This window comes from Saxophila tyrrhenica (genome assembly GCF_035928015.1).
Source record: "Saxophila tyrrhenica strain CCFEE 5935 chromosome Unknown scaffold_20, whole genome shotgun sequence".
Taxonomy (NCBI): Eukaryota; Fungi; Ascomycota; class Dothideomycetes; order Mycosphaerellales; family Extremaceae; genus Saxophila; species Saxophila tyrrhenica.
In genome coordinates this window covers 183269-198782 of record NW_027041752.1, presented here as the reverse complement: position 1 = coordinate 198782, position 15514 = coordinate 183269, and the positions used below count along the sequence as shown (strand labels likewise).

The 15514-nt window shown below is 57.8% G+C and overlaps 3 protein-coding genes across 3 annotated transcripts; 2 read left to right on the top strand and 1 right to left on the bottom strand.

Moving 5' to 3' along the window:
* Positions 1-1713: 1713 nt before the first annotated feature.
* LTR77_009978 (uncharacterized protein) lies at positions 1714-2791 on the top strand (the record flags this gene model as incomplete). The annotated part of the gene is made up of 3 exons (XM_064807204.1): positions 1714-1833; positions 1892-2160; positions 2218-2791. The coding sequence occupies 3 exons, from the start codon at positions 1714-1716 to the stop codon at positions 2789-2791; spliced, it is 963 nt and encodes a 320-aa protein (XP_064654577.1).
* Positions 2792-4243: 1452 nt separating this feature from the next.
* Positions 4244-13215, bottom strand: LTR77_009977 (uncharacterized protein; the record flags this gene model as incomplete). The annotated part of the gene is made up of 2 exons (XM_064807203.1): positions 4244-8209; positions 8434-13215. The coding sequence occupies 2 exons, from the start codon at positions 13213-13215 to the stop codon at positions 4244-4246; spliced, it is 8748 nt and encodes a 2915-aa protein (XP_064654576.1).
* A 744-nt stretch (positions 13216-13959) lies between these two features.
* On the top strand, positions 13960-15018 carry sed5 (Integral membrane protein SED5; the record flags this gene model as incomplete). Its single annotated transcript, XM_064807202.1, has 1 exon — positions 13960-15018. One exon carries the CDS (start codon positions 13960-13962, stop codon positions 15016-15018), a length of 1059 nt encoding a protein of 352 aa, XP_064654575.1.
* Between the last annotated feature and the right edge of the window lie 496 nt (positions 15019-15514).

Here is a 15514-nt window from a genome sequence, read left to right as displayed (position 1 = left end):
GTTCCTCTGCCTTGAGTGGCTCACATGTCTTCTCAGCATCACTCTGATGAGACTCGTCAACAACCACAGGCGAGCTCGTGGGCCGCGTAGACACACCTGCCTGATCTAGCTTATCCACTCTCTCAGCTTTACTTACCGGGAGAACATCGGACAACCAGAGCTGGAGGCGCAGGCTTTCTCGCCAACCTACTGCAGCAGCACCATGTACCCCCTGTCGTGCAGCATACTCCTCCACGTGCCGAGGTGGACTGACAGTCATCAATTCGCTGGATGAATAACGCAGCCTTATCCCGATAAGCCTCCAACGTAGATACTCCTTCTACCCGCGTTATCCACAGTAGTCTCGACTCTCTTCGTCCCGCCTGTCAAGCGAGGTTCTCTCGAGTCGAGCGGGCAGATGTCCCGGCCACAGTGTCGTTTGCATCTGGCTGTCGTGTAGCTTGGAATGCTTGGAGCCTTATGTGTCCTGTTGATATGCCACTTGATTACTTCGCATCCCGCCAGGCAGGTGGGTCACGCTTCACAACTTTATTTGGCTCCGCCCTCCACTTCACCGCACCTGTGATGGATGTACAACACTGGTATTTGCATGGCGGAGCGGCGTATACCGACTGTTCTGGACTTGTGTATTGCCGGTGTCGATCTGTTTACTGTCGGGTTCGGACGATAGTGGTCGCTGCTTGCACCGGCTGCTGCACCCTCGACGAACGAGCTCATGGCATGCTTCCACATACCCATCAACGGCATCTTAGCTCGCTATAATACTCTTCCGAGTGGCTGGGAGCTCCGAGTCAGTGTCGGAGGTACATTTGGTACCCCTCCGGTCGGTTGGCATCCTCCATCTCGGTGGCGCGAGGGGGCGTTCGCGGTGAGGGAAATCTGGAAACAGCCTGCATGCAGCAGCTCCAGCCTATCAAATCCTTGACATGCGAGCTCGAGGACGCCCAACCCTGCCCGTCGTTCGCAAAGTCAGCAGTCAAGCGTCGCCCAGCCACGAGATCTAGGATGACTACACCGCCGACGGCCTCTGCGGCCTGCTGGGAACAACATTCTGGGCTGCGAATAGGGCTAGGTTGCTTTGCTGCAGGGATCGGTTGGCGCCCTGTCAGCTCCAACGCCCGTTGGTATCTGGACTGTCGCCCGTTGTGCTGCCCGCCAGGCCGCCCTGCCGGCGACTCTTCAGCTGCGGACCCTGTTGTTCCTTCGTCCCCGCGTTCGGTCGCTAACACTTTCTAGCTCTTTGCCGCGTTTGAGGGCAGACGTTGTATGTATGTAACGTTGATCTTTGTTTGGCTCCTACCCGCAGCATCCCAGGTTGCAATCTCATGACGATAACTTGGACCAGTCGATCCCTTTCGAGTTGTGCCCTCACGGCGGTACATCACCACTAGCGTGTTACCGCCTGTCGGACACCAGGGCCGGGTCCTTCATCTTATTAACGCGCACGTTTTCCAACAACCCTGCCGAATCCAGTTGGGCTCATATCTTTCTCGTATCCCCCTCCCACCAACTGCCGCTCTTCACCTAAAAGTCTCTGGTCGACATCTCGCTTCTTCAGACTCTGGTGTGCACGGAGCCCTCCTGTAGATCATCGCGCAAAGAGAGAATATTCAAAACCATCTCGACCTGCGACTTTCTCTGTTGATGCCTGGGAGCTGAAATACAGCGAACGACCAGCAACTCGGACGACTATTATCATACCATACACTAACGATGGAGTCCATGGATTACAACTACTTTGCTTCGAATGGCCATCAAAACTATCAATACATGAATTATGGCGCCGAAGCAGGTCTCATGCACCCTGGTGTTAGCAACGACATCGCGGGACCGGTACGCTCAACATGAAACAGAAGTAAACTTGAGCAGATGTACTGACAGTCTGTCTCAGACCATGGAACCAGACCTCGATTCAAACGCCTTCATGTCGGGCTCATTCGACTACACACAGTTCGATAACCCCCTCGGTGGTAGCACCGGTCTCACACCCATGCCCACTACATCTGGCTCGCCTTCTCCACAACAGCTCTCTCTCCTCGCAAACGACAGCGGTATAGCACTCGACATGGACGATATGCCGCAGGGCAGACGGAGTAGCAGCGAGGAGAAGGACAACCTCACACCCGCGCAGTCAAGACGAAAGGCACAGAACCGGGCAGCGTAAGCTTCTCCCACGCATTCTAACATCCTAAATCTCGTCCACTAACATCTAGTCAGACAACGAGCCTTCCGCGAGCGCAAAGAACGCCACGTCCGCGACCTCGAAGCCAAACTCAACCTCCTCACCACCACAACCTCCTCCCTCCAATCCGACAACGAACGCCTCAAACTCATGCTCCAACGCGCACAAACCGAGAACGAGATCCTCCGGGCCACCGCCTCCTCCTCCCCTACCTCCAACCAGCCGCCCAAATTCGTCGACGAACCATCATTACTCCCACCTGTCTCGCGGTCGTCGAGGAGAGGCACTGGCCCCCGCAAAGACAGCCACAACAACAATAGCGACGACTCGTTCGACTCACATCGGCTAGCGAACGGGCTGATCTCCACCGAACCCTCCCCGAATGGCAGCTCGCCCAGTAACCGCAACGCACTGCTCTCTGCGAGCGCGACTTGGGACTTGATCCAGTCACATCCGCTGTATCTTTCCGGCGCGGTGGATATAGGCGAGGTGTGTGAGCGGCTGAAGAAGATGGCGAAGTGTGACGGAATGGGTCCGATGTTCGACGAGGAGGAGGTGAGGAAGGTGATTGAGGAGGTGGGGAGGAGTGGTGGGGATGAATTGATATGATCTTGACGTTCGATGGCGGTACATGATTGCGAGACAATCGGAATCCACGGCGTCTGATTGCTTTTGACGGAACGTACACGGTACGACTTGGGAGGATTATACCCGGCATATTTGGCCTTTGGACGACTACCTCAACAGGAGTCGAGTTTGATGGGAGGACTCACTTCTGTTCCGTCGGTTTGGGGAGGACACAGATACGATGTTTATGAATTTACCTAGCTTATGTCTGCAGACAGTTGCAAACTCAGAACGACTAATCGACCACAAAAGAGAGCTACATCAATTCTTCCATCGCCTCTCTCCATTGATTATACCAGCTCAGCATCACCGTTCACTTCATCGACTGATTGCTCCAACGGTCAACCTTCACCAATCCGTCAAAAGCCCTTCGCTCTCTGGTTGCCAGTGCAGCGGCATATCAAGCCCCCCAGCTCGACGGACGATTTGGTCCCTACCTTGTGCTTTCTTCACCCTTCACCTCGTACACTCCCTTCTATCCACCCATCTATCTCCCCTTCCCTCTCCGATCCATCTCCCGTCTCACCACCACCTGCTTCCCGAGACACTTCGAGCCTCGGTCTACTCTGCCCCTCCTCCTCTCCACCACAGCTCCCTCCCGCTCCAATGCATGCACGATCTCCCAAGCGCATATCGATAGCGCCAACTTAGCGACAAGTCAGCACTGCAAACCTGCGCTGGCAGGATTTACATAATCCGCTAAGTCACCGTTGCGGGCCAGCTCTCGTGCAGGGAGTTAGGGCTGGGTTTGCAGGGGCTTGTGATTTTGCTGTGCTGGTTGGGGTAGGGAGATCGACGGGGGAGTGGTTGGGAGGAGGAGATAAGGAAACGTAGTTGATGTAGGGCAGGATCAGAGATGGGTTCGCCAGAAGATGCGAACGCGAGGAGAGATGCTCTACGATGTAGTTCTAGATGTAGATCGCTCAATGTCATGGTGCTCAACGATGGAATATGCATCGGTGCAACGACCGATCTTTTATACACATCATCGGGCGTCGGCGCCGTCGTGCTACCCAGGCACCTACATGTATGTATCTGCACAACTTCGTTGTACCGGCATCGTAGACATCATCGCCCGTCTTAGACGGCCATACGGACTGCACCTCCGTAGGCTGCCGTTTGATTGATCGCATTTGGACGAACACCACCAGCCGTCTTGAACGGCACAGGCATGTGTGCCGTGTGGGCGCAACCACTTCCCTTCTCGATGTCTACTTGCAACTCTTGTAGATTTTGAGAGAGAGCGGCTTGAGGCACGGCGGGATCGCAATCCGGTGAATGCTCTCGTTCTCTCGAGTTCGAGGGAGGTGGAAATGGTATGCGTGGCCCGTCGATTCTCAAGGTCGTCCATTACTACTATGTACATCTCCAAACACTACACATTACATGCACCTATCTCACCTTAAGCTCTGTCGAGAACATGTCTTCTCAAGTTCAAACCGATCGCCCAGGAGTCCATTCCTGGCCCGGGTAACTCACCCCCTTCATCTGTCCCGCCTCTTCGCCAGCCGCAGCTCCATCCCGCCGAGCAGGAAACCCGGACGATGTCCGTCGACTGAAGTTTGGCGACATCGTTCGCGACATATCTTGCGGCAGGTTCTGCGGAACTGGTGGCGTGGGCATTGGATACGGATTCGGAGATTGCTGGTAGGAGCGACCCTGCTGCAGAGGAGGCGCGCCGCGAGGGACATACGATTCAGGAAGGGGCCTGGTCTGTTGACTGCCGCTGCCTGTGGATGGGTAAGGATCTCGCTCAAATTCGTGGGTCCATTGTCTGTCGTTGCGGGGAAGGTGGATGGCCCATAGTTTCTGCTGTTGTTCGGGCACCAGCGCACCGTATGACATTGGGTTGTCCTCGCTGATGGGACCGACATCGAAGTTCTGACCAGGCGGGAAAGCATTCGTACCACTTCTCGTCTGAACAGGAGATATAGGTGGCGATGGGCCGAAAGGCTGCCAGTCTGAGTACTCGTGATTGGACTGGCCAGAAGCTTGTGGTGAGAGCTGGTAGTTGTCGTAGTAGGACGAATGCCTCCTTCGGTGAGAAGTAGAGACTGCGTACTCTGACATTGAAGGCCGCTGAGGATACGTTTGCTGATAGGGTGGCATGTCTGGCGGAGACTGGTCGGATGGTCCTGGTGGGCTTCCATAGTATTCTTGCACAGGACGATAGTCTCCCATGATGTTCGTGGGCGCTGAGACATGCCTCCGTCCTTGACCATGGTGCTGCCCAGATTGCGGCGGCGGCGAACCATACGACCTCCCCGAAGGCGCGTTCTGCCAGTACTCATAGTCCACTCTAGGCACCGGTTCAGGTGGCTCAGAAAGCGGCCCTGGCGAGCGAAGCTCCGTCGAAGATCGAGAATAAGCACTTGGAATCGGAGGCGGTGCGTCCTGCAGCTGATACTTCCGTGCCTCTCGTCTGCCATATGGTTCAGTCTGCATTTCCGATATGCTGGCTCTGGCAGGTGGTGTTTTCGTCAGCTTGGCGCTCTTCTCAGGCTTCTTGCTTTCTGTGTTGGAGCGGCCGAACAGAGAACCAAGACCTGAGAAGCGCTTCTTTTTCTTCGGTTCGAGCTCGGCGGGTGTAGTCGAGGCACGCTGCTGCTTCTTTAATGTCCCTGATCGAGGTGTGTCTTGTCGGCTCTTGCTGGTCGCTCTTGAGGTCTTCTCTGTGTCTTGTCGGCTCTTGCTGGTCGCTCTGGAAGTCTTCTCTGTGTCTTGTCGGCTCTTGCTGGTCGCTCTGGAAGTCTTCTCTGTGCTCAGACTCTGCCGTGAATTGACTCGATCTCTCGAGCGGCTAGATGTGCGTTTCAGCGTATCCCAAATGCCAGAACGTCGCTTGCTGGGCTTCTCTGGGGCCTCCGCCTCGTGATGCAGATGGTCATCATCAGCGACGATGTTGGATGCATCGTGCAGACCTTCGAGCCCGTGGTCGTCTGCAATATGCCATCGCGACACTTCCGCCACTGGAGTCGTCAATGTTGGCCTTCGACCCTTGGGTACTCCAGACTGTCGCTTAAGTCGTGAGGCTGGCGATGTTGGACTCTGTTCGGGAAACTGCGGCTGGTATGTTATGGAGCTGGTGTCAATGGGAGCAGTGCTAGCATTCCTGGAGGACGTAGTCAGCGTCTCCTGCAACGGCGCTCCACTCGCGTCGACTCCAAGTTCCAGGTACGAATGTGGACGTGACTGTCCTTGCGCGACCGAAAGTGTACTCCGATTCGTAGAAGCATCTTGCTGGCCGCTCGTGTTCGGCGCGACCAAGGACCCCCGCGGCATTCCCTTGTCGTAGTTAACGCCAACCTGCTCATCATAATACGCGGGCGCAGCAGGCGTTACCATCTCATCCTCAGCGTCGTACAAACTTGACACGGATGAACGTCGTGAGGGAGGCTTTTCCGCTGGAGCCAGCTCAGCCCCGTCCCTTGCATCTTCGAATTCGTCCTTTGACGACACGAGGCTTCTGGCGACTGAAGGATCGTTTGTCTGTTCCATCGGAAGGGGTGGCAGGTCCTTCTCTTTTGTAGCTGTCGACGCAGCAGCGATGGCACTAACGAAATCTTGCTTTGTAACGGGCGATACGGGCACCTCCTTGATCTCGTCTTCAGGTTCAGCAGTGGCGGCCGCTTTGGTGTTGATCCTATAACTCCCTGCGCTTTGGCTATCAGCATCTTCGCTATACTCACTCGGAGAGACATCGGCATCATTCACAGCCCTCTCCCGCGAATCAGCAGAGCGCCAATCCTCCCGCACATTGTCATCCTCTTCTCGGTCACCAGCATCGGGGAACGCAGCCTTGCGTACAGCAGTAGGCGTTGTCTGATATAACTCTTCTTCGCCATCATCAGGCTCAGGTTGCAGCTGGTTCGCCAACGCCGTCAGATCTGGCATCATCGAACGTCCACCTGCAGTCCTGGTGAGATCCTGCACTCCACTGCCTCTTCTCGAAGTTGAATCCTCAGTCTCAGATACTGGAGAGGCAGTACGTGGTTCGTCTTCAACCGCACCTCCAGTGGGATCGATCGGCCAAGCGGTGCGCGGCTTATCCTCGTCCTCATCCTTGTCAACAGGCAAAGCAGTCACCGGCCTCTCCTCCTCCACATCTCCATCCCGTCCCGCACTGCCCAACCTCCCATCCACCTCCCCGGTATTCCAAAACGATCCCGCAGTCGGACTAGGCAACACGCCCAACCTCGCCGGCGTCCCGCTCCTCTCCGCCTCAGCGTCTTCCCATCCCCCTCGTCCTCCTTCACCATGAGTGCTCGGCTCAGCCCACGGAGCAATCTCAGCATCCACACCACCCCCAACACTCTCACCACCACCCATGCTGCTCGTATGAACGGCTGCAGGTGCGTCTTCGACAGTCCTGAGTTCCGAAAGAGCCCGACTATTCCGCTTACTCCCCCTCCTGCTCAAACTCCTGCTCAAACTCCGACTCCGCTCCCTCAGCCGCGAGAACGTCCTGCTGAGTGGACGACTGGCGGACGACCACGAGGAAGGGGTCTGCGAGCGTGACGGCGCGGTGGTTTCGATGGGCGGGGAGAGCGTTGATGACGTTTGTGGTTGCGATAGCGGTTCTGCCGCTCCTTCAGGCGCTGGAGAAGCAAGCCAGGGCGCAATAGCTTCGGTGGGCGGTGGAAGTGTCGACGTTGTTTCCGCTTGCAATCTCGACATATCCTCGCCTCCAGTAGCTGGCGGAGCAAGCGAAGCCGTCTGCTCCACCTCCCTCGACGCATCTACACTCCCAGTCCGAGCCACATCCTCCGCCACAGGTGCAGTGCGCAAAGCATCCCCTCTGAGCGCCCCTGGCGCCCCTTCAGCCTCCACGTCACTGCTCTTCTCCTCCCCAGCCGTTGCCGAGTCATTCGTAGGCACTTGCGTCAACTCCCCCAACAACCCAACCAATCCCGGAAGCACACTCGTCACCCTCGCCGGCGCACTCTCTTCGTCCCCTACCTCATTCCTCCAGCCCTCCCTCTCCGAGGAGGCGGGGACGAGGTCCGGTGTTCCGAAGCGAGGGGCAGGGATTGGGGAACGTCTCTTAGGCTGGTCTTGCTCTGGATCTTGAGAGAGTTGAGGGGGTGGTGGAAGGGTGTTTGTAGATGGGGAGGAATATGAAGGCGAAGGTGGAGCAAAACTCATGTTCGGAGGTTGGAGAGGCGAGGCATGAGACGCCATAGTGGCGCCAGCGGTGTCTTCGGGGAAAGCAAAGGTTGTTGTAGGAGGGCCAGAGGTATGAGAGGCCGTAGCAGCGTCCGCGCTCTCTCCCGGAAAAGCAAACCCAATCGTGTCAGGAGGAGCAGGACTCGAAGGAGCAGGGTCCGCAAACGAAGCAGGGTGCCGCGAAGGCGGGCGCGGACTCGACTGGGCAGGAATTGTGTTCGACGTGGAAGGGGCCTAAGGAGAAGAAACTTACAATGAGCAAATGTCCGCAAAAGTAGGTAAGATATGAAGTGATAGAGCTAATAGTACAACTCTCGCCGTCACGAAAGGGTATCGCACACCCCCATCCTCATCATCGCTGATGATCAGACCTGGAAGCCACGCTTCAGCTTTTACTCCTCCGTCTTCACAACAACATCAAGCAAAAGAAGAAATAAAGCAACAGAAAGAGCTCATACCTTCCCACCCCCCGCCCCTGCCCCCGCCCCACTCCCCGCAGTCCCACCAGAAGCGCTCCGACTCTCCCTCTGCGTCCCAAACCTGCTCCTCCCCTTCGCAAGCAAGCCCTTCGCTCCACTCACACCCTTCCCGCCCAAGACCCCCGCACCCTTCATCACAGCCTTCCCGCGTTGTTGTAATTTCTCCATATCCACGCCCCCGCCCTCTGCACCCGCACCGCCACTAGCACTAGCACCAGCGCCAGCTCCGCCTAGAGAAGCGCCCGCTGATACAGACTGCGACCGCTGCGGTGCCTCCCCTCCTCCACCACTTCCGCCGAGACCGAAAGATTTAGGCCCGAATTTCGCCAACGAGGGAGTAGCCCGATGCCCGCCCTTAAACGTCCCCGACGGCTGCAGCGTCGCCTGCGGCGCCGTGGCCAAATTCGCATACTCCGGGTTCTGCTCGATCATAGTCGCCAGCCAGTCGGACAGCCCCGTGTGCATTTCCGCAAAGGTCTGGCGGGTGGAGTTGTAAGTCTCGATGCGCGCCGAGGGGGTTTTGAGGGCGAGGATGTTGCGGAAGGGGGGGATGGGGGCGGACGATCTGGCGGCTGTGGTGGGGGTGGTGGGGGAGGTGGGTTGATAAGGGGGCCCTGGTCGTGGGGATTTGGATGGTAGTGGTGGAGGGCTGGAGTCAAACGTAGTCGGACTCCTATAAGCGGCCGTGGCGTCGCGGGCGGAGGCTTCGAAGTCGGCGGGTCCGGTGTCCTTTGCTGGGCTCTCGAGGGCAGGGGTCGTGGCGGTATCTTGTGTCGGCTGCGGCGAGAGGGCCTCAAGTCCGGAATGTCCGGGTTGCTCGAAGTAATAACTCGGCAGTCTCGGACTCTCCCTGCCAGCATCCGAAGGCGGGCTGGCCAACCCCCTGTCTCCACTCCCCGCGATAGCAGCAGCAGCACCCAACCCCGCCACCCCAACCGGCAACCCCACCTCCATCCCCCTCTCCGCAGCCATCGAGTCCCTCACCCGCTCCTCCGTCCTCTCATCATCCCTTTCCCACTCATCTTCCGAATCCGAGTTCTCCGCATTCATAATATGCAGATTCCTGCTGCGAGGTCGCTCATAAGGCATCTCGGGTTTGATCTCGGGACTGCTATCCGGTTCCTGCACGCGGGGGATAGCAGCTGGGCTGGGGCTGCCGAAGCGGTCGCGGGGCGTCGAAGCAGCACCACCAGCTCTCTCAGGCGTCTCAAGCGCCCCCCTGCTTTCTGGCCGCTTCTCCCAGCTAAAGCGCTGATCAAGAATAAGCGGTTTCGGCTTGGAAGGACTATCGTCATTAATCTCTGCGGCTGGTAGAGCATCGCCTCCTTGCGCGACGCGAGACATGTTAGTTGGAGCGTCCAGCGCATCTTGTGTGCGCGCAACGTCGTCCTTGTCGCCGTCGAGCGAGCGGACGATTTCGCGGCGTAATGTGCTGTCGTCGCGATGTAAGCTCTCATCTGCAGGGCGGTTGTAGTAGGAAGATAGTCCGGACGGAGCGGGCGCCTCGGGGCTGGTCTCTCGCGTTCGAAGAGGCGCGACAGCGAAATAAGCATCCCCTTCCTTGCCAGCAGGTGTAGGCGCCATACTGCTGCTATCATGACTAGCAGCCGTGACAGTAGAGGCCACGCTGGCATCAGTCTCGCCGCGGTAATAATTCGGTCGTTCCGGGTTGCGCTGAGACCACAGCTCACCAGTCGCGTTGCGCTCGGTAGGCACCTCGACTTCCTGCGCGGGCTGCGCAGAGCCAAAATCGCGCGTTTGATGGCCTTGACCCATCTGCGACAAGAGAGAGGCGCCCAAAGCTGTGCCAGCTGATTTGGCTTGACTGATGAGACCGTCGTTCTCTTGTGGGTAGTTTCCAGACGGTGTCTTGCTGGCTGTGGGCGAGAAGTCGATCTGCTCCGAACCCATGCGCATCGGCCCTGCGGGTCTGGGGTCATTCTGGTGAGCCCGCTCAAGCTTCACCTTTCGTGTTGTAGGCGTGAGATCGACTGGCTCTGTCGCAACGGGCATTTCTCGTGAAGCGCGCGGGGTGCGATCAGTGGTATCATCTGCTTTCGTCGCTGCCTCTGGCTGCTGCGTTTGAGTAAGGCCCAACGCCGGTGTCTCAGCCCTCGAGAGCACGTTCGACGTACTGACCCACTCCCCAGGCATCTGTGGGCGGAAACTCATATCCCTGCCCATACCAGGCCTCTCCGCACCAAAACCGCTTGGAGGCTGCGCATCAGAAGGACTGTCCCTAATGCCGCCCTCTTCAACACCACCATAGTCGCTTTCGCTCACAACGTTACTAGCATCAGTAGCATGACGCTGCGGAATACCACTGCTGCTACCTGCAACTCTGCTGGGTAGATTCTCGTCCGAGCCGCGAAAGTTACTCCAGCTGCTCTTCCGACTCGCAGCGCCGAGACTCGTCTGGCTGTTCCTCCGACTCGCGTCGTCGTACTGGTCTGCGAGCTGGCGCACGCGACTCTTGCCGGGTGACGGGGAGCGGGTGGCAGAGACGGGCTCAGATGTTGCGACAGGCGAAGAAGCGGCAGCAAAGGTGTTGTTCTGCAAGAACTGATCTTGTGACTCGCGCTCGCGAGCAGCAGTGCCAGGCTCGAAGCCAGCTGCCTCAGGAGAAGCATTGACTTCGCGCGCCAAATCAGCCTCGCGGACGCTGTAATCTGTGCCTGCACGAGGTCGGCCGGTAGTGGTGCCTAGGGCCTCGTTGACGGTCTCTGCAGTGAAACCACCACTGACGGTACGGTTCCTGCTTGCGTCCTCCAAAGCTGGCGTACGAGCAGGTGAGTTGTCTTGGGAAGGAGGATCCAAGCTGCGTCGATAGCCTGGCGTAATGACACCATCACCGAGAGATCTTCGACCTTGCGGCTCTTCGGCAATGGTGGGAGCAAAAGATTCGAAAGCTGGGGCCCGAGACATGATAGGGCTGATGTTGGAAGTGGAAGTAGAGGTGGTGGTGTTGCTTCTAGAGACATCGGTGTCGAGAGTACTCTGTGACGCGGACATCGCTGCGGCGGGGCTTGAGCGCTTCCTAGCGTCCGAGGCATCGAAGGCCTGGTTGACCATGCTCCTGTAGCCTGAGCTGGGCTGGTGAGAGAGGCTGTCTGGCTGTCGACCAACTTGGGAGACGGGTGTGCCATGTGTCCGCTCAGCTAGAATGGAAGCTGCAGGGTCGTTGTAGGATACTGTACCCGGCTTGCCAACGTCAGATGCTGGGGCGTCATGCGTACGCTCCGCCAGGATAGAAGCCGCCGGGTCATGGTTGTCTAGAGTGCCTCGCTGGCCAACATTCGACACCGGCACATCATGCGTCCGCTCCGCCATGATAGAAGCCGCCGGGTCATGGTTGTCTAGCGTGCCTCGCTGGCCAACATTCGACACCGGCACGTCGTGCGTACGCTCAGCCATGATAGAAGCCGCGGGATCATGAGTATCGACGGTGCCTCGCTGACCAACACTGGAAGCCGGCACATCATGCGTCCGCTCCGCCATGATAGAAGCCGCGGGATCATGAGTATCGACCGTGCCTCGCTGGCCAACGTCCGAGACTGGCACATCATGCGTCCGCTCCGCCATGATAGACGCAGCGGGATCGTTCATATCAAGTGTACCACGCTGCCCAACATCAGACACCGGCACATCATGCGACCGCTCCGCCATAATCGAAGCCGCCGGATCATGGGTATCAACCGTGCCCTGCTGCCCAACATCCGCCACCGGCACATCATGCGACCGCTCAGCAAGAATATCCGCCGCTGGGTCCTGTCCCGGTGGCGCACGCGTGGGAGTCGCCGTCGCAGGCCTCGACGAAGAGCTGCCGGAGAACATATCACCGCCAAAGCCGCCAAAACTCTCCACGGGCGGTAGACTTGGGCTCGTTCCTCTGCCGGCCGCTTCGTCGAATTCGGCAGGCGTCTGCAGTGGACCTCCCATGTTGTTTCCCAGCATACGCTCAGAAGCAGGCTCTTCCATCGGCGTCTCGTAGACGTTGCTCAGCGGCCGCGGTTGCGAACCAGAGCGCGACGGGTCTGTGATGCCCAGCTGATCCATCGTAGGACGGCCGGCAGATTCCATCGAGCTCTTGCGCTCTTTCTCCCGCTCCACTTCTACGCGCTTGTAGATGTCGCTTGGTCGGACGAAGGGTACGGTTGGCAGTTCTTTCTCCTCTTTCTTTGCTGGCATCGGCACTGCGTCTGGCGCAGGCGAACCGGCGCTTATGCTGCTCTTTCGAGGTGGAGGTATGTAGCCTCCTGTCACTGTACCAGGCGCGGGCGATGCGCGCATACTGAGAGGCAGAGGGACTTGCTCAGGATTTGTGAAGTCGCGTGGCCTATTTGCCGTCGAAGGACGAGGGTAGTCTTGGCTTGGGCGACCATTGCCACTCGTACTGCTCACAGCGCTTCTCGCAGGACTTCCAGATGGTCCTCTAGCTCCTGGAAACGCACCCGGCCCGCTAAAAGCTCGCCGCTCGTCCCCTTCGTCGAAGCTCTGCTGTCTGTTCGGTCGCGTAAAGCTTTGCCCACCGTAGGGTTGCTGGTACTGAGCGATCGGTGTAGGTAGAGGTTGCTGGCTCTGGCTAGGCATAGGAGGAGGAGGTTCCTCGTAGTCATAGTCGTCGTAAGGATCGTAGCCGCCCCAGTCGCCGCCCGAGTAGTCGTAGGTTCGTGCTGTGTTCCATTTCTGCGTTCGGTTACGGCCTGGGACTGTTTTGAAGGAGACGTTTGGTTGGCTCGGTCCTGGTGGTGGACGTGCCATGGTTGTGTTGTGGGATTATCTGCAGTTAACGATCATGGTACACGTCGTTGGTATGGGGGCAGATGATGGCGCTGCTGGCGGTCGTAGGTAGGTGAGAGAAGGGTGGTCCGAAGAGGTATGGGCGGAGGAATAGGAGGTGGTGTCCTCTGGCGAATGGAGGTGCAAGACACGGCGGTAGGAGGAAGTAGAAGTCAATTGTTCGTCGTCAATGAGCTTGGGCCTGGTGGATGTAGCGTAGATCAAGATATTGGGGAAACCTTGTTCCGACTCCGATCCAGCATCAATTTCAAGGAATAATTAACAGCTCGCTATACCGCAGGAAGAAGGATTAAGGTGGGATAAGTTGGCAGCGTTTCAAGGCCGGCCGCCATCGAGGTTGTGTCGCTGAGCCGCGACGACTTGCGCAACGCCATCACCTCTTTGTTCCCGCTCTTGGCACTTCGGCCAGATCGGCTGCTTCGACACGTGCCGCCATCCGGCGCTTTCGAGGCGACAGTAATAATAGATTGACTTCACCTACAACACCACCTGTATACAACCACCCACACCCGGAACAACCGCCATTCTACGCCGACGCTATACCATCACCACCCCTGCGACCACCACATACACCGAACCCGGGCCGTAGAAGAAAGGAGACCCCCAGGCGCAACCACAACCCACAGCGACCACCCATCCAACGCGGCCACCCCGGCCAACACCTCTCCCTCGCAGCCTCCCCAACCCTCCCGGCCCATGCTCGCCATGTCCACCCCCCACACCATCCAAGACCGCACCCCCGAATTCCGCTCCATCCTCCATGCCGCCCAGAAATCCCTCGCCCGCCAACGAAAGCCGCCCGGCCAGCAACCGCTCCTCAACAACGGCGCTCCCACCCCTCCGACTCGCCAACAGCGCTCCGAGTTCGCGCGCAATGCTGCAAATATCGGGCGAGGCATTAGCGCTACGATGGGGAAGTTGCAGAGACTAGGAGAGCTGGCGAAGCGGAAAACGCTGTTCGACGACCGGCCGGTGGAGATTGCTGAACTGACGTATGTGATCAAGCAAGACCTTGCAGGACTGAACCAGCAGATCGGGAGGTTGCAGCAGATGTCCCGGCAACAAGGCATGACCGGCGGTGCCAGCGCGGGAGGAGGCAAAGGCGGGCAGGAAGAAGAGCATAATAAGAACGTCGTAGTGCTTTTGCAGGGGAAGTTGGCAGATGTAGGCGTCAATTTTAAAGAAGTGCTCGAGGTCCGCACGAAGAATATTCAGGCCAGCAGGAGTAGGCAGGACAATTTCGTCTCCTCCGTCTCGCAAACCTCCGCTTCAGCACAAGGTCTCGATGCCGGGAGGACAGATAGCCCGCTCTACCAGACCCCTGCATCCCGAGGCCGCAGCCCCGCCCCCGGAGCAGCAGCAGCGCGACAACAACCAGGCGACGCGGTCCTCTCCCTCGACGGCCCCACCAACTCCTCGGCCCTCTACGGCAACTCCCCCCACCAACAATCCCAACTCCAAATCCAAGAGCAAGAATCCTCAAACTCCTACATAACCCAACGCGGCGAAGCCATCGAAGCCATCGAACGCACCATCAACGAACTCGGTGGCATCTTTGGGCAACTCGCGCAAATGGTTTCCGAGCAAGCGGAGCAGATCCAGCGCATCGACGCGAATACAGATGATGTGGTGGATAATGTCGAGGGGGCGCAGAGGGAGTTGATGAAGTATTGGGGGAGGGTGCAGGGGAATCGGTGGTTGGTTGCGAAGATGTTTGGGGTGCTGATGGTCTTTTTTTTGATTTGGGTTCTTGTTGCTGGGTGAGGGGGATATGAGGGGTAAGAGGGGAAGCAGGGAGGGAGAAGGGTTCGGTTTTGTGCTGTACTTCGAGCGATGGGTTGGGCTTAGATGTTGTAATTACTTCTTAGCATGGAAGAGTTGGGATAGAGATGGGCAGGGTCTGCAAGAGACTTGAGAAACGCATTTGGAGAATTGCACAGAGCTATTCAATCTTCCATCTGCGGGTAACTGAGATCATCTGTACACCCTCATCCAATTAAGCAGAGATCTGCTTGTCGTGCGCAGCACATGCACGAAAGCTCGCAATGTCCTCTGAACCTTTTGACTGGCGGTGACTGAGTGAGCCGGCTTGGGGGTCTCTTCTTCAAGGACACTCCGCTGGACATCGAGCGTATATAGACGCTGTATCGTCCGCGATGCCTTCACACAACCACTCGGACCTTGTGTCTTCACTGGCTGAATTTGAACATCCACCACACGGGGCCTCCTTGTCCTTTGCCTTCGACGGCAAGTCTTCTAC